An 18,569-nucleotide genomic window follows, 5' to 3' on the forward strand; every position below is an offset into this window, starting at 1 on the left:
GTGATGACCCTAGATGAGCTCAGATGTTATATTTCCTTATTTTCTAATAATATCCACATGCATAAATGCATTTTTCAAAAGTCAGCCTGATTATACTAGCCTAGGATTGTACTACTCCTGTCGTGGTTCAAGACATACAGTGGGGCAAAAAAAGTAATTAGTCAGCCACCAACTGTGCAGGTTGCCCCACTTAAAAAGATGAGTGAGGCTTGTAATTTTAATCAGAGCCATATCTCATCAAGACAGACAATATGAGAAAAAATAATACAGAAAAAAAAACATTGTCTGATTTTTAAAGGATGTATTTGTAAATTATGGTGGAAAATAAGTATTTGGTCAATTATAAGTTAAACTCTTTGTTGGCAATGACAACAGTCAAACACTTTCTGTACGTCTTCACAAGGTTTTCACAAACTGTTGCTGGTATTTTGGCTCATTCATCCTTGCAGATCTCTAGAGCAGTGATGTTTTGGGGCTGTCGCTGCACTTTCAACTCCCTCCCTCCCTGGGGTTCAGATCTGGGGACAAGCTAGGCCACTCCAGGATCTTGAAGTGCTTCTTACGAAGCATTCTTGAAAACACTGGAAACAAATTATTATTTCGTAAAATTCAGAGATTAACAGTAGTTTTTTTTTAAAGTTTAAATACTAAAAATAATTAAATTATACTGATGTGATTTAACATAGGGAAAAAAAGCAAATGGAGTGTTTGCAGGTCCTCACATTTGGAACTGACCTTTGCTTTTGGAACAGCTTTATCTAAATTTTTACATTATTTCACTGACTGAATTAATTCCTTATTTTAAAGGGAAAGCCTGGATTGGTCTTCATGATGACATGGTAAAAAGTTGGGGGTGGTCTTTGAGTGACAGCAGCTTTTATGGTGTTGGAGAGTCAACATATCGGAACTGGTACTCTGGCGAGCCCAACAATTACAATGGACGACAGTTATGTGGCCGCTTTTATGGTAACAACGGTTTATGGGATGACGATGATTGCTCTGTGGCACTGTCTTTTGTTTGCTATCGAGGTGAGTTACCTTTCAGATTTCTTTGACTTCAAATGTGCATTCTTCTAGACATGTTCCTGTTCATTTGAAAGGTTTATTTAGTCTCCCATTTCAAGAAGTTTGAGTTTCAGCTCCATTCATTGTAGGTTGTTCCTGAAGCTGAAGTTCAACAGCTTTACTTCAAAACTTTCATAGTTATCTGTCAGATTGTTAAAATGAAGGAAAACATTTCTTTGAAATCTACTAATTGATCTCAAGATCATTTATTCATTTCAAGTGTCTGCTGAGCTTATACTGAACTTGACAAACATAGAAGTGTTGACACTAGAAACTGTTATTGATCTTTAATTCTGCTGCACCAAAATCCAGCCGGTGTTCCTCTTTTTGCAAAAAACACCTCTGATTTATTAAGCATTGCATGTGACTCTTGTTTAAACTGAGAAAAATCTTCAATAACAACAATTTTAAACCAATAAGATGTTTCTTTTTTTAATGTGTGTTGTTCTTTTACGTATTTGCAGGCACGTTTTCTGGCACACCCAGTTACATTCTCATTACCACCCCATTGAACTGGCAAGACGCACAGGAATACTGTAGGCAGAATTATGTGGATTTAGCAAGGTACAGTCGCACTAATCTTTGCTTCACCTTAGATCTGCTTTCCAGACAAACCTCTCCTCTAAAGAAAAAAAAAAAACACATAAGTTGATGTAAACTTAGGATGCACTGACAGTTTTTCTTGGCCCCTATTTGTACACCTTTTTTTAATTGCATAAAAAACTAATATCACAATGTAATCCTACTGCAGTATTACTTTTAAAATTGTAACATAGTTACAGTAATTAATTCTAGTGTAGAAAATCTGCCAGGCAGGAGCTGTAAAGAAAGACACAAGAGTAAGTTCATTGATCCAGTGAAAGATGCTCAGTGATGTTAATGATAGGGTTGAATGGAGGTGGATAACCTGTTGTGATGACCTCTAAAGGCTGCAACCAAAAACTAGAAAGGAGTTAAACATTTATAGAGATGATTTTTGTCCTCATAATGAGAGGTCGCTAGAAGATACCAAAAAAGTAACATTGTACATCATTATAAAGAATTTGCCATTTAAGCTTTCTCATTTTTTTTCTGTAATGGAAATATTTTCTTTTTACAGCATACGGAATATTGCAGAAAATAACATAATTAAAGCTCAAGTAGGAGTTCGTACAGTCTGGATTGGCCTTTATCGCCAGAAAGTGTGGTCTGATGGGAGCCAATCTGTGTTTCAGTACAACATAGTCAGTCAACAAGGCTCTACTGGAGAAAAATGTGTTACTGTAGAGAAGCCGGGACAATGGTCAAATAATTACTGCTCTTCTCAATTTCCATTTATTTGTTACAAAACAGGTATGTATGTTCACTGCACTGATTATAATTCAGCATTTTACTGTCAGCTTAAAAAAGGAGACATGATGTTATTGATACTTATAATACAAACAAATATTCTATTTTGTGTTTCATTCTCAGTTCCTCTGAATGTGAATAATTTGACTTTATTGAGAAGAACAGAGACTACTGTCACTCTGCAGTGGAGTAAGGTCATCAATGCCAGCTATGTGCTCCAGTTTAATGGTACAGAGAGGATGATTGCAGCCCCTGATGGTGATGGACCAGTAACTTTCACAGTCTCATCTCTCAGTGCTGGAACAACATACACATTCAATCTTTACTCTGTTTATGGAAACAACAGAAGCACCGGAGTACAACTGACCGTAACAACTGGTAAAATGATCTTGATTTGTGATTATTTTTCTTAAAAGAATTCAGTTTTAATGTTTTTGAATGTTAGAGCAGCCACTTATTTGAGACAAGGGTGTGAGAAGTTGTGTTGTTGATTCCAGCACATGGCCAGAAACTGATAAAGCAGAAAAATCAAAACAAACAGTACTACTTTTAGGGTGCCTTCTTATTTCTGGCAGTGATGATAGTTATAATCCATAGTCAGGCTGTTATTCACCTAGTTATTCTAGGTTATTCTAGGGGACGAGGAGACATTAAAAAAGCAAAAATAGACAGTAATGATGATAAACCTCCAGCAACTTGTTTTTTGATTCTGCCCCCTTATCCCACCACTTCTGTAACCCTTGTGCTATCCTAAGCACTTTAACATTGGGAGTTGGGTCATCTAGACCCACTAGACAGTGCTCTGAACCTTTTTTCTTCAATGATTTGTGATCTTCACTGGTGTCCATGAATTACATGAAATCCTCTTCACCTTTATCCAACTTTGTCATGGTAGGGATATACGTCAATGTAAGGGTGGGGTCATAGGATAGCACAAGGGTTAATCATCCTCCAGCTTCCTTAACCCTCCCCTTTTTTCCTTCTCTTTTATCCTCTGTCTCCAATATCCCACTGTCGACATTTTTATCACGCCTGATCGTGATAAAAATGTGTCATGTAAACACGCGGTTCGGAATAGTCTGCCACAATCAGACACGTTTGGATCAAAATTTCTTTCCAATTGAGATAGGTAGGTTGTGCCGATTGTTGATCTGACCATGTTGCATGTAAACAGTTTTTTTCCGATTGTGGGTCAATACTGCTCTGGTTTTACGTCATGCACAGACAGTGTTTCGCTCCAGAGAAGTCTTTGGAACTCGAACAGGACTGACTGGCTGCTCCACAGACGCCTGGTGTGACACACGGTAGCTTCTGCACTCCGCCCTCGCCCAGCGGGCTTCTCTCCTCTCCCAAGGGAGAGGGCGCTGGGGAGGATTGCTTCGTTCCCCCCAATGACGTCCAGACCCTGTGCGGTCTGGGCAAAGCTGCTGGTGGACCGAGCGAACCGTGTCTCTGAGCAAAGCAGCCGGACTTATAGCTTTGTGTTTGAGGGGAAGGCAGGATGCTTTGTTACGTGTGGGAGGCTTCGGACTGCCATCCGTCCCGGCGCTCTAGGCGAAGGAGCTGCCGAATCAGGAGAACCGTGTCTCCCTGTAGAACTGAGTCCCCCAGCAAAGGAGCAGCTTTGGGGTGGTGTGTCAGCTTTTTAAAGCAGAAATGCCACTCAGTCCTTAGAAACTGTTCAAACAGTCACATGGATTAGTGTTTCCAGTCGTGTCCCCACAAAACAAAGGCTGCTGTTATTCCCACATATTTACGTGCAGCCAAAATGTTGATTGTAGCATTTCCCGCATGAATTTTATGTTCATCCAAGGCACAATGTTGTTGGGACGTGTTAGACTAGTCCTAACCATTCTTCCGGTTCCGTTCCCCCACAAAATAGCACTGACTACACGAATAAAAAATAAAATGATGAGCGAACAGGTGCTTCACAAGTCATAAAAGTAATAGAAGCATGTTTAGAAGATTATGTCGTATATTACAGAGCTGCCACATATCTTTGTATGTGCAGCTCGGCTTGTTTACAGCGGGGCTTATTTCCTATTCCCGTATTTTAGAGAGTTGTGCGCATGCCCAAAGGGTTTATTCCAACCGAAAGTGTGGCGCGTGTGAACGTTTGTTACAATCGGAAAAAGTTTTTCAGGGCCCAAGTACACAGTTGAATTTTAATAGCATCTCTGATCCAATCAAATCATTTTGCGAATCTAACCGCATCTAAGGTCAGCATTTAATGTAAATTCAAATTTATGCAATTCAATATTAACATTGTATTGTGTCTGGTATTGTTTTATCTGCAGCTCCCCATAATGCAGCAAATGTCACATCAACTGGACAAAATGAGACAAGCATCAATCTGCAGTGGGCTAAAGTAGACAACAATGTTAGCTTTGTTCTGCAGTTTGATGGCAGACAGGAAAATATTACTTCACCAGATGGAAATGGACCAATATCTTACACTGTGACCAACCTTCATCCTCAAACAAAATACACATTTACCCTCATCTCTGTGTTTGAGAACGTCACAAGCACTGGAGTCATCTTTTCTGCAGTAACTGGTAAGAAAAGACCCTCATGTAATTTATAAAGGCCATTTCAAACCAGTCAGCAATGAACCTTAATTCAAAAAGCACACAATTCAGCATTAACCTTGCCTTGTGCCTGGTGTTGTTTTGTCTTCAGTTCCCCAAAATGTAGAAAATGTCACATCAACTGGACAAAACGAGACAAGCATCAATCTGCAGTGGGCCAAAGTAGACAACAATGTTAGCTTTGTTCTTCAGTTTGATGGCAGACAGGAAAATATTACTTCACCAGTAGGAAATGGACCAATATCCTACACTGTGACCAACCTTCATCCTCAAACAAAATACACATTTACCCTCATCTCTGTGTTTGAGAACATCACAAGCACTGGAGTCATCTTTTCTGCAGTAACTGGTAAGATAAGACCCTCACGTAATTGATAAAAGCGATATCAAACCAATGTCGGCAATCAACGTCAATTCAAAAAGCCCACAATTTTGTATTAACCTCGCCTTGTGCCTGGTATTATTTCATCTTTAGCTCCCCAAAATGCAGAAAATTTCACATCAACTGGACAAAACGAGACAAGCATCAATCTGCAGCGGGCAAAAGTAGACAACAATATTAGCTTTGTTTTGCAGTTTGATGGGGGGCAATCATCAGTTATACATTCGTACAATAACTAATCAAGCTTTGGATAATTAGACATATTAATAAATATTGCTTGAAAGGGAGTGGAAGGAAGTGAACTTATATAATCCCACCCCGTTATACCGTTAACATTTTTCAACTAAGAATCTTTCAATATCAATAAAGCCCATGACTACGATGGAGTATTAGGGCCACCCAAAAAAAACAGATCTATACGTTTGTGTGACGGAAGCGTCACACAAACGTATAGATCTGGTCTTTGGTGGAGGAAGAAAGGATTCAAGCGGATAGCTGCAGGGAGACTGACGATGGCTTCATCGGGCTGCAGAGATCCTGCAAACCGACCATCAATAAATAAAACTTTAATGAATCGTAAATCAAACAAATGAGCTTCCACACATTTGGAACGTTATCAATAAACATTCAGCTCATCTGTTCAACAAAGTTTAGTCGGTCTGCTCTGCGGCTGCGCGGCTTTCACCTGCTGCTCTGCATGCTCACTTCCACTTTAATCTCGTAAATTTACTAGTTTTTTTTCTCCTAAATTTACGAGTTTTTATCTCCTAAATTTACGAGTTTTAATCTCCTAAATTTACGAGATTTTATATCCTAAATTTACGAGATAAAATTTCGTAATTTTACTTTTTTTTTTTTTTTGGTGGCCCTTAAACTCCGTCGTACATGACAAAGATGAATTACTTAAATTATTTTGTAAAAAATAACTTTTAGAAATCAACATGGCAATGAAGTATCCAAATATATGAAGATTATGTTACTTATAAAAGTCATTGATAATACTATATCAGTAAAAAAGACATAACACTGTTTCAGGAATATTCATAGCAAAATTTGGTCAAGTGTCAAAAGTTAAAAATATGTGCAAAATTATGCTACATTAGGAATAATCATGAATCAATTTATCGATTTTTTTTGGAGCAAGTGAAGTAATGTCATTAAAAGTCAATCAATTTAACCATTTTCAATAATTTATTAATCATTTGTTTTATTATTTTTTTGTATTTTTTTCTTCATTTTTTTTATGATAAAGTAATGCTGTGAAGTAAAATAAGAAGGGTCCATATTATGTCGAATGACCAAGGTTGGCATTTCTTCTGCTGATTAACAGCCGTTTTTCTTGGTTTAAACAGAGTTTATAGTTCTCTTCCATGTTATGTCTGCAGGCATTAAATAAAGGTCCATATCATTCTTCAGCTGATATCAGTGGCGCCCAAGAGTTGAGGTCAAGTTGTCTGCATGTCAGAGCTTGTCATGGTTTCACTTTGTTGTGTCTTGTTTTTCGTTTTAGGTCTTGTCTTGTTTGGTTCTGTTTCCTGTTTTATTTTGAAAAGTTTCCTGTCTTGTCTTGTTTCTTGAGTTTTACTTCCTTTGGTCCCCATCTGCCCTGATCGTGTTCACCTGTGTCTTGTCTGCCCTGTCTGTATTTAAGTCTTGTCTCTGCCTTCCTCCTGTGTTGGTCCATTACCCCTGTTATGGTGTTCATGCCTTGTTTCTTGTCCCTCGCCATGCCACAGTAAGTTTTAGTTTTGTTTTGTCTTCCTGCTCTGCAGCGCCTTTTGTTTGTTGGACATTAAACCCACTTGCCCTGAACCCGTTTGACTCCCGTCTCTGTGCCTGGGTCCTACCGGCTCTCGGGCCTACCCCTCCATCGTGACAGAGCTTAGCTCTTAATTAGGTCACTTCAGACTTTTGGAGAAAATAATGAATCTAGGCGTCATATTTCTTGAAATTATTTGGCTCTTTGATTTATTACTGCATGTTGTTTCAGACGTCCGTGATCAAACACATCTCAAAGTCCTTCATGGTGTTCACAACCAGAACCTTGGCCCGGTCCGGTGAACCGAGTGGTTTGACGTAAATCATGCAGCCTTTAACCCAAGTGTTCTCAATCTGCTTACGCTTCCTCAGGAGCCTGGCATATTTGGCGATTTCAGCATTCCTTCTGGTCAGATGGTCATTCAGATAAGCAGCTGATCCTTTCAGATTCCTCAGAGCTAGCTTGTATTTTTGATTCACAAACCTGATGAGGATCGCTGGTTTATCCGTCTCTTTTCTCCTGGGGAGCGGTTTGCATGTCTCGGTGTTTAGATACAGGGAAGTCCCTTTAGACGTGAGAAATGATTCCACTTGATGTTCCAGAGACTCTCCACCGCTCTCCGTTTCAGGACTGCTAGCGCTATTAGCATTAGCAATGCTAACTCCAGCTGCATTTAGCTTTGCCCGAGGTTTGATCGGTACTCCAGTGAGAATGACATTTTTCATCCTTACTTGTTGTTCCACATCGTCCATGTTTTTTCTCCAGAATGTCGACCCGATTTTCTCGTTGCTCGTTTTGAGCCCAGAATCTTCGGAAGTCTTCCAATTAGATCCAAGATCGGAGTTAGCTTAGCATTCACTTGTTCCATAAAGGGATACAAAGCAGCTTGGAGATCATCAAAAGACTTTTTAAGGTCCATGTTGACTTCTGAAAGTTATTTTCAGTTATTTTTTACATGATAATTAAGTAATTCATCTTTGTCATGTGATTTATTGATACTTTATGATTCTTAATTCTGTTAGATTAAAGCTAGGAACCAGATAATGATAAATCATGTAATAAAATGGTAACGGTATAACGGGGTGGGATTATATAAGTTCGCTTCCTTCCACTCCCTTTCAAGCAATATTTATTAATATGTCTAATTATCCTAAGTCTGATTCGTCATTGTATGAATGTATAGCTGATGATTGTATTGCTTTGCGTATTCTAATTTGATTGCTTGAAATATACCATATCAAATCAAAATTATGATTCCCCTCAACACAACGTAAGTTTTAAATGAATGAGTGTTTTTAAAGATAACATGTTAAATTACAGTTTATACGTTAAATTTATTTTAAAATATTCTGATTGCTTTAATGCAGAAGGAATTGCATCTTTTTTTCATCTAAACTTTTTTCATTTGATTTATTTTTGTTTCTTAAACTAATTTATGTTTTTGTTTTCTAGTTTGTTAGTGTTCTGTAAATGGAGATGTGGTTGAAAACGTGGCGACTGCTCAAAACGTTTTTCCAAGTATTTTCTGACACCAGTGGCAGCAGAATCTCAGGTTACTAAAGGACTCTTTTGTTTAGGTTGTATGTCTAATCAAACACTGATTCAATTCAATTCAATTTTATTTGTATAGCCCAAATTCACAACAAAGAGCCGTCTCAATGGGCTTCGTATCGGTAATTGAAAAAGTTAAACAAAAACTCAAAAGGATCATGAATACATAGAGTTCAATAGGAAAATACTAAATTGAACTAACAAACTGACTAAACCAAACTGGCATCCCTGCCCTTAGATTCACCCCTTCGCGGTATGGAAAAACTCATAAAAAGCCGGATTCCGGAAAAAAACGAAGAAACCTCAGGGGTGCCCACATGAAGGAAGGATCTTCCCCCAGGACGGACAGGCGATTTACCAGAACTCATACAGAAGAATTAACTTATCTAATTCTACAACTACATATTTAAAGTCCAGCAGACGAGCTTCATCCAGCCGCAGTAAGGGGGACGGCCGGGGGCATGGAGTTGAGCTGTAGACAGGATCCACAGCAAGGTGTAGGAGCACGGATGAGCCAACTGCAATCTGGAAAGAGGGACAGTACATGAATCGCACTGAACCAAACAGAGGCGTGAATAACTAAATGATGAATATTGATAAAGAATAGAGGAGAGGAGGGGAGAAGTACAGGAGAAAAGAGGACAGAACCCCAGTGCACCATAGTTACCCCAGCTTCAACTTCTAGCAGCCTTTTAAAAGAAATAGTTATTGTTATTAAGTTTAATTTAAAGATTTTAACATTAAGTTAAATAATCTCTGAAAACTAGCTAGTCTGACAATAAGCCTGTCCAAAGAGGAATGTTTTGTAATACTGTATGTAATACATATATTTAAAAATAAATATAAATAGAAATGTTGAAACTTTCTTACGTGAGCTGGGAGCTTATTCCATAAAACAGGGGCTTGGTGGCTAAACGCTCTACCTCCAACCGTACTTTTACTGATTCTAAGAACCACAAGCAGTCCTGCATTTTGCGAGCAAAATGTCCTGTTTGGGTGGTAAGGGACTAAGACGTCCTTAATGCAGGACGGGGCCATACCATGTAAGGCCTTATAGGTTAAGAGGAGGATGATACATTGATGATACAGCCCAGTCAATGTGTCTGAACTGGTGGATTTGTCTCCTTCTTTTCTCAGGCTTTGGGGTGATACCTGGAACTACAAGCCAAAGTCTTGACAACTGTACTCTGATATTCAGCAACACCAGTGTTAGCTCTACAAGCAGGTGTGACTCATCTAAGCAATGTGACGGCAACAAACCGTAATTACATTCTTGATTTTAATTATATATATCTCACATCAACTACTGAACAATTTGCTGGTGTGCACCTGTTCATTTGTATAAATGGGTATTAGATCTCATTAAAATTCATCAGAAAAATAAACATGAGACCAAATAAATGTTTGTCTTTGGCTTTGAGGAGCGCTTCAGAAAACAACACAGAGCCCTCTAGTGGCTGCAGGCCTCAGCTGTGGTTTACAATGATGGTTTTTTTTCCTCATAACCTCCATCAGCTGCTCGGTGAAAGGACTCTGCACAGTGACCGGTCCGACCGTCATTGACTTCAGAGGACAAATGAACTCAGTGTCAGACCGGTGTGAGTACACTCTGATGCAGGATCAGTCTACTGGATTCTCTCTGAAGGCCAACTTTATGGAACGGCGTCGCAGAGATGTGAGCTTTGTGGACAGTGTCACTCTGGACTTCAGTCAGGGTGATGACATTCAGCTGCTACAAGGACACAGAGTCCTGGTAAGCTGCCTAAAACCTCATGAGTTGATCTCCTCCACACCTCCTATGCTCTGAAGATGATTTAGGAGCTTTACTGACTGTTTCCTCCTTCAATCTGTCTGCTGTCCAACAGGTGGGAGGCTCACCTGTGATTCTCAGTGGTTCAGTCCAGACATTTAATGGTGTTGGTCTCTCCAAAGACCAGACTGGATTCACTGCCAATATTTCACTCAATGGCTCACCTGTGTCTCTGTTCTTTGATGGAACCACAGCTCAGATCTACATGGATGTACCTGTCAGTTACACTTTTACGGGTCTGTGTGCAGACTCTAGCAGTTCCTTATCTTCAAGGCTGTCCAGTGACTCCAGGTAACATCTGATCACAAAGTCAGAGTCTCACTGATTGCTGCTCTGCTGATGTTTGATGAAGAAATAGAACAGGCCAGACTGTGTGTTGTTTTTTATCTGCAGCTGTCAGCAACAGTATGTAGAGCCTGCTGACGACACCATCAATATCACTGCTGTGATTGAAAAGTAAGCACATTTTTTTTATTTGTGCTGCCAGTGCGTTTTTCTTGGCAGAACGGGGCCGTAAGAAGGGTTAGGATTAGGCTAATACATGCCAACAACAACATTTAACTCTGGATGTAGTTAAAAGATCGGTGTGGGCAACTGTTAGGCCCCTTTCTGAGTCTAGGGGTACCTAGGGGGCATAACATAACAGTAAATTGTATTTGCTACCGAATTTAAATTAACAAACAAACCAAACAAATGTCTCCATTAGGCCTGCACAATATACCGCAAATTTATCGATATCGCAATATCCAGCTCTGCAATATGCATATCGCAAAAGACGGCGAATATCGCAATAAATCGCAAACCCAAAATGTGTTAAAACAATCTTCTAGCAGTTTGAAGCATTTAACGAATCAAATAAATCCCTTTATGCTTTGACCAATCAGATGGACGACTTCCCATTGTTGACCAATCAGATGGAGGCCTATTATGTTAGATGTTTGTCCCCCATGTCGATGAGGGTCATTTGGAGTATATTTTTAAACTGTTGCAATGAAATGGGAATGATGTTTTTGTTTATTTTTCTATTTGTTTATTTACCGCAAATTTATCGTTATCGCAATATCGATCACTAATATCGCATATCGCAAGTTTTCCTCATATCGTGCAGCCCTAGTCTCCATACAAAATATAACACATTTATTTACAAATCAACAACATCAATAACTAAAAGTGAAGCAAAAAGGCTTCAGGGTGAACCAAGGCCAAAACAACAAACAAAACCCCACCTAACTGAAATCTTGTAATCTTACCTGTAAATGAAAGAAAAGGGAAATCAATGACAAACTAACCTCCCTGGACTAACAAAACAGGAGAAAACAAGTACTAAAGAAAATGGCAGTTCACCCCTACAGCTTCACTTAAACATAACTACAAACCAAAAGACTGAACAGAGTGGGCACAAAACCACAAAAAACTACAAAATACCAAAACACAATACTAAAGTGCCACACACAACTAAACAGGTGAAGCCCAAAACAAACTGGAGAAGAGGGCCAAGCTACAGTGGAGGCTTGTTGCTGCAGGGTCCCTTCTCACAGACTGGAGGTCCAAATGGTGCTTTTAAAGGTTGCCTCCATGGAGAGCAGCCAGACGGACTGCGGTCCAAAGCTTCCCCCAAAGCACACTGCCCTGCCTGCAAACACAAAGCGATGCTGCTCTCCTCAGATACATGTTACCACACCATCTACACATTACGTAAAGCCAGCGCTGTAGTTACCCACGATTGGAATAAACTGCTTATATCCACCATGATTGGATCAACAATCGGCATAACCCACCTATCTCGTTGCAAAGAAATTTTGATCTGAATGAGTCTGATCGGGGCAGAGTATTCTGAACGGTTTGCATGTTTGCATTTTTATTCTGATCAGGTGTTATTTCCTATTACTTTTCTCCATGTAAATGCAGCTAGTGATAAAGAAGTAATATAAATGATAATCTGTTTAATATCTTCCCTGTTCTTCTCTTTCCTGCATTGAACAGATGTAACATCCTGAAATCTGCACCATTCTCCTCCTGTAACATTCATGTTGATCCAGAGTCATACATAATTGCCTGCACTGAGACTTTGTGCAAATATCCTGCAGTGGACGGTCTCAGGTGTCAGTTCCTGGAGGCCTACGCCAAAGCCTGCCAGAACAGTCAAGCTACTGTGCAGAACTGGCGGACAGCAGCTAAGTGCCGTAAGAACGTTATAGAAATGATCTTTGTTTGTCAAAGCTCCTACATTCTCAGAGTAACACACTTGTTCTTCTCTACAGACCACCCTGAGCCCATCTGTCAGGACAAATGCACTGATCATGAGTTCTGTGGAGATATCCACGGAAACACTGACTGCCGCTGTAGAGCCATTTATGCCTCAGAGTACACTGAAAAGAACAGACTGGGTATGTCAGCTGTGAGACCTGATCATCAGAACTTAAAAAGGACTACATTTCATAGATTGACTCAATGTTCACATGTTCAGGAGGTCCAACTGTCTGCAAGGACAACACTGTCTCACTCACTCTGGTGGGTTGTCTACTGAAGGAAAACGGCATCGACTACACTCACCTACACCTCAATGACAAGAACTGCACAGGTGTGATGGACCCCGAGAGTCACATGCTGAAGTTCAACTTTAGCAGTGACAGTTGTGGAACAGAGATCATGGTGGGTTTCCTCCTCCAACTCTTTATTTTCCTGAAAAACATCTCCTCCTTCTCTCTGCTGAGATTCTCCTGCTGCTGTCTAGTTTAAGCCTTAATGGAAATAACTGGATAAAAAGAGAGAGAGAGAAAGAGAGAGAGAGACAGATATTGGTGACCAGCCTCCCCTCGGTTTGGGCAGAAAAAACGCTCCAAGTTGGCATTTATTTTCCACAAAGGTTCAAGGATCGTGAGCACTCTTCTTAAGGGGGCAAGACAAAAACAGTGCTTTTGATCCACTTGTGAAAGTTTCTATGGTTTCATGGAGCACGAAGCTGTCCCACACTAAGGCCGCATTTACACTGCATGGTTCAAGTGACCCAATTCCGATTTTTTTTCCTCTCATGTGGCACAGATCGGATATGACCGGTGAATGTGTAAGCAGGACACAAGCGCATGGATTCGGTTTTTCTCAGATCGGATACAGGCCTCATTTAAATGTGGAAATGTCACATGACTTATTAAGGTGCTTTTTGTGCGCTCATGTTGCTATCAGCGTGTTACCTTTCAGCCTCAGGCTTCAGACCGTAGTCGGGAACCGCTGTAATTTCCGGTCCAGGCCCAGTCGGGACGCAAACAATAACTAATCAAGCGGGACACCGTTGCTATGGAACAGGCAAGAAGCCGTTTATTTCTTTGCTTGTGTTGCGGAGTGTGGGCGTGTATGTGATGGGGACCACGCGTGCTGTGTGTGTGTGTAAGGAGAGGAGAGGGGACGAGAGCGCGGAGCGGGAGAGTGTCGGAGAACCGTAATAAAAAGAAGTTGTCTCCCCAAAAGATCTGTTTTGGAGTCTTTCTTAACTCGCTCTGGAGGCTGAGGGTTCCGAACGCCGGTCCTGGAGAAAATCTCCTGTGCGTTTCTGACCAGTAACCAGTCATTACATTACGTCTGCAAACATGCCCTCATTCAAAACTCAGAGAGAGCACATAAGCCGACCGAGCAGCCCCCCTTTTCCTCTCCCGTGCATCCCCTCAGGAGCGCCCAAGGCAACGCCTCCATCCGTCGCTGCGTTACCCGCAGTCACACAAAAGTCAGAAAGGGGTCCGCCGAAGGCAGAAATGCTGCTACGTAGTCCTCAGAACGTCTACGTTTGATAGCTTCAGCATTGTATAGTGTAAATGCAAAAATCGGATTCGGGTCACTTTTAAAAGATGATGTAAGCGGGTCGTCAAAAAAATCGGATGTAGTCAGAAAATCGGATATGGGCATAAAAACCTGCAGTGTAAATGCGGCCAAAATATCAAGGTCGTAGTCCGCTTGGTAAGAGCTTAAGGTGAAATTGTTGATGAGTATTTGTTCCTATGGGAATGCTGTGGTAACCTGGTTGTGATGAACACTTATACAACACATAAGGGTAAGTAACGGGAAAATAGGTGAAATGTATGTGTCGGAAAGACGATTCAATGTTCAAACCAAATCCTACGAACTGCAAAAAGAGCCCATTAGTTCTCCTCAAGTGCTAAGTGTGCCTCCCTCGCGCACAGCCTGACTGCTGGAAATGAGGAAATAAGACAATCAGAGGTTAGTTTGTGGGCCATACGAGCACTTGTACATCAAATGCACACCCTGTACATGAGCATTCCCTGTCAGTAGGGAGCCAGTACTCATACCTTACTAACAACTAAAGTGTAGCGTAAGGGCACCAGACAACAATATCACCCTAATGTCATACATGAGTGCAACTAGCATTATCCTTACAAATACTTAACTATACACGTTCACACACAACAAAGCTATGTTCTATTTTCATGGTGTCCCTTAAGGTGGCCACATGAGACTCAAGGGAACAGCAAGACAGTTGTGCCCTTTGAAGATGCAGCTCTTCCTCCCTATGACCCCCCATTGACCCGAATGTCTCCAAGACCCACATTATCTGTACAGGTCAACCTCTCAAAGGGGTGCATGTTGCAAAGGCTTTAGGAACTTCTGTTAATTTTCATTCATTTCATTTTCCGTCGACAAAAAAAAACATTTTGATTTACTTCTGAACATCTGATTCCTCAGACCAAAAACAGCCAGGTCATCTTCACAAATGCAGTTGTGACCCGGAACAGCTCCTCAGACCTCATCTCTCGTCAGGATAAAGTCTTCATTGAGTTCTCCTGCAGCCATCCTACACCTGAACTGCAGAATGTGGCCTTCAAGATTATAGATAAGTGAGTACTAAATTAGAATAAGGATGTGAAATTTATGAGCTGGATTATGAGTTAAAGAATCTTCTTTGTTCTTTTGAGTTCTGTGGAAGTTTTCCTCCCATCTGGAGAGTGGCACTACAGTTTGACCATGAAGGCTTACTCTGATGCCGCCCAAACCCAACTTTTGGGTTCAAACAGTGATGTCAGGCTGAACCAGAAGATCTGGATTGTGCTGGCGACCAACGGTCTGGATGAAGAGTTGTTTTCTGTGGTGACCGACTCCTGCTGGGCAACCAGTGTGAACTCACCCAGCAGCTCTCCCAGATATGACCTGATCACAGACGGGTGAGACGATCAGAACCTCCTGCTTCAAGGCAACCATCTAAAAATACTAACAATGGTTTGTTTTTTCTTGTTTGTTACCAGCTGTGCAAATCCAGCAGATAGAACAGTCCATGTGATGGGAAATGGACAAGGAACCTCCAACTCCTTCTCCTTTAACATGTTTGAGTTCTCTGGAAAGGAACCTTCAGAAGTCTACCTTCACTGCCAGCTGCAGCTGTGTGTCAAAAAGAACAACAGCTGTGAGCCGGTACGTCTCCATGGAAACTTTACTGAATAAACATGTTTATTGAGAACTATGAGGACAGAAAATGTTCTAACATCTGAACTTTGACTTCCAGGGTTGCTCTGGTCCATTTAGAAGACGTAGATCTCTCAGATACAGACGTGGAGCTCCAGCCTTGATCAGCATGGTCTGGACTCCTTAGGTAAGACTAGTGAACTTTGCCAGAAGCAGCAGGAAGGTCACATGATAAAAGTTTAGCTCTTTTTCTTGAAACATCTTTCATTAATTTTAAATTCTGTCTCCAGGTGGTTTCAACAGAAGCGTTGACCTTTCCTGACTTGATCCTGGTCGTGAACCCGAATGTGTGAAAGATTCTCAGTTCTTGAATGAAGTTTCTAATCAAAACTTAAACTGTTGATTTTAGGGTTGAATTCTGTAGAAAATACAAACCTTTATCCTAGATATCATTTTGATCATCTGATTGGTGCCTTAGTAATGACATGGGAAAGGGAAGTGTGTGAGTTTCCTTTAGCTTCTTTATAAAATAAAAAGGATGTACTTTAAGTCAATCTGAGGAACTCCCTGGATAATTACCATTAAATAATATAAGATTGTGTAAATTGCCTAGAAATAATTTTTAGGGTTTTGACCGGTTAGATTTTGATGGATGATAACTCGTTTATTGAAGAGAAGCTCAAAAAGTATTTCCAAAGAGTTCTTATTACACTGGTGTTAACTGTCTTTCTATTGGGTCGTGTACATGTATCCTCTAAACCACCTAATTCTGCTTCATTTGAACAGGTCCTTTTGATTGATTTCCTTTTACATTTTTTGTGAAAAATGTATGACAATAATGGCATATGTTTGTGTTTTTGTGGTTGTTTACAGTTTTTTAGCATCTTTAAGACCCCCCAAAAAAATTAATAAAACGTGTGGTTAAAGAAAAGCCTGAGTTTTCATCTCTGTGTTCTCACTACTACCAAAATTCTTGGTTTTGCGAAAGTTGTCTTTTATATTTATATAGTAAGGCATGCTAGAAAGATGTGTTTTTTGAACTGAGCAGTGATTGAATGCTGTAGCCATTCAACAGTGATGGTTCTAAATGGTGGCTAATCTTGAGTAATACCACAGTCCGGGTGAATACTCACTTCTGATTGGCTGCTGGGTGCAAGGTTATAATAGTTTCGGATTTTTTATTAGTTTTAGTTTTTATTTAGTTTTGAATTTTTGTTTTTAAATTTATTTAGTTTTAATTAGTTTTTAGAGGCTGCTTTACTAGTTTTTATTAGTTTTTATTTTTTGAAATTGCTTCGTTTTAGTTTAGTTTTTATTAGTTTTAGTGTTAGTTTTAGTTTTTTTTTTTTTTGTAAATTAGGATATTTGTCAGGTGCATGATTCAAAATCACCAGAATAAGTATTGTATGATAAAAACGCAATCAAAGATACATTTTGAAACACTTATTATTCAGAGGACACAAGGACAACCATCCTTAAATTAAAATACAACAGCCGATAACAGCATTAGGTTATCTGCTCTGGCTTCTTTTTCGGGGGAGGGCGGGCGACAGGGTAGCTTGTCTAGGTACTGTTGATTTGCGTTGTTGTGTGCGCTTTTTAAATGTACTTTTAGATTCGTAGGATTTTTCCCTTTGAGGAGCGTTCCACAAATTTTGTCTCCTGCTTCAACTACAAGGCACTTACTTTAGTTTTCGACGCTGTTATATTAGAAAAGTCCCAAATAGGACTCTCCCGCTTTCTCCCAACTTTTACTGCAGCCATCACGCTCATGTAAACGTCTATGACAACGCTAGCCGGCAGTGTCCGACAGACATCATGTGACGTCACAGACTACGTGATGCCGTAAGGTTCAGATTAAAGCCCTGCGCGGGACTATTTTCTTCATCCTGCGCCCGCTGAATTTCTGACCAATCCCGCCCGCTCCCGCAACGTATGCGTTACACTCCCGCCCACACCCGCAATATGTATGTCCACTCCCGCCCGCAACCGCAAAACTCATAGAATTTAGTCCCGCACAGTAATAGAGATGCATTGATTTTGTATTGTCTCCCGTCCCGCAGGAAAAAAACACGTATTTGTATTGATATTATTAAAGAGATTCATGTCCCTCCTCCAGCCTCATCTTTTCATGCATTCCTCTTGTGTAATTTGCAACTTAATTATTAAATATATTTTCACAAATCCCGTTCGGTTAAAAGTGTGCGTGTGTGCGCGCGCAGACAGACGGCCTGAAGCGCGCTCTTAGTAAGAGGCGGGGCGGGGCGCACCTCCAACAACAGGTTAGATGACAGAGGCCATTGGGCGTCTCTACCTGGTGCCTTCACGGAGCTTCAGTACATAAGAATCCAACAGCCGCTCAGCCTAACGTAGTCCGCTAATATATATTCATGAGATATTCATGGCAGCACTGATCCCGCGGTTTTTTTTTCTGCCGCCCGCTCCCGCCCGCAGCACAATTCAAACCACCAATCCCAATGCAGCCCTCTAGTTCAGATACACAGTAAAACTAGCAGGGTGAAGTAAATAGACTTTATTTCAACCCAAAAGACTTATGTATTAACAAAGACGAAAACGAAGTATTTTTTGGGGTTAATATTATTTAGTTTCAGTTAGTTTTATACACACAACAAACAGTTTTAGTTAGTTTTCGTTTTTTTAAAAACTCTCGTTTTTATT

The 18,569-nt window shown here is 40.4% G+C and overlaps 2 protein-coding genes across 4 annotated transcripts in view; both read left to right on the top strand.

Moving 5' to 3' along the window:
• Positions 1–18,569, top strand: part of LOC101163113 (C-type mannose receptor 2-like) — a 68,800-nt gene that overhangs the window by 32,485 nt on the left and 17,746 nt on the right. The window contains exons 4-7 of one of the 2 annotated variants that reach the window (XM_078936243.1): positions 808–1,029; positions 1,530–1,629; positions 2,165–2,397; positions 2,518–2,772. The exons of the other annotated variant lie outside the window; for it this stretch is intronic. Coding sequence (XP_078792369.1) covers positions 808–1,029; positions 1,530–1,629; positions 2,165–2,397; positions 2,518–2,772 — 810 coding nt within the window. The remainder of the gene's footprint in view (positions 1–807; positions 1,030–1,529; positions 1,630–2,164; positions 2,398–2,517; positions 2,773–18,569) is intronic. 2 annotated transcript variants of the gene reach the window in all.
• LOC111949210 (uromodulin-like) lies at positions 8,434–16,856 on the top strand. 2 transcript variants are annotated; one of them, XM_078936240.1, is made up of 12 exons: positions 8,434–9,935; positions 10,190–10,427; positions 10,540–10,775; positions 10,878–10,940; positions 12,468–12,667; positions 12,746–12,871; positions 12,952–13,136; positions 15,177–15,328; positions 15,407–15,652; positions 15,734–15,899; positions 15,991–16,077; positions 16,181–16,856. In XM_078936240.1, exons 1-11 carry the CDS (start codon positions 9,772–9,774, stop codon positions 16,075–16,077), a joined length of 1,863 nt encoding a protein of 620 aa, XP_078792366.1. In that variant the 5' UTR covers positions 8,434–9,771; the 3' UTR covers positions 16,181–16,856. The 2 variants fall into 2 exon arrangements, with proteins under 2 accessions (XP_078792366.1, XP_023821554.2); XM_023965786.2 differs by having other exon boundaries at positions 8,434–9,899.

The sequence above is a fragment of the Oryzias latipes genome, chromosome 18, assembly GCF_053564925.1.
Source record: "Oryzias latipes strain Hd-rR chromosome 18, Olatipes_Hd-rR_3.1".
Classification (NCBI taxonomy): Eukaryota; Metazoa; Chordata; class Actinopteri; order Beloniformes; family Adrianichthyidae; genus Oryzias; species Oryzias latipes.

Excerpts from the sequence above, each read along its gene's own strand:
- LOC111949210 (XM_078936240.1), top strand. The coding sequence starts at position 9,772 with ATGTGTCTGAACTGGTGGATTTGTCTCCTTCTTTTCTCAGGCTTTGGG. Across the intron at positions 10,428-10,539 it reads TACAAGGACACAGAGTCCTG|GTGGGAGGCTCACCTGTGAT; the intron begins GTAAGCTGCCTA and ends GCTGTCCAACAG. Across the intron at positions 12,668-12,745 it reads GCGGACAGCAGCTAAGTGCC|ACCACCCTGAGCCCATCTGT; the intron begins GTAAGAACGTTA and ends TCTTCTCTACAG.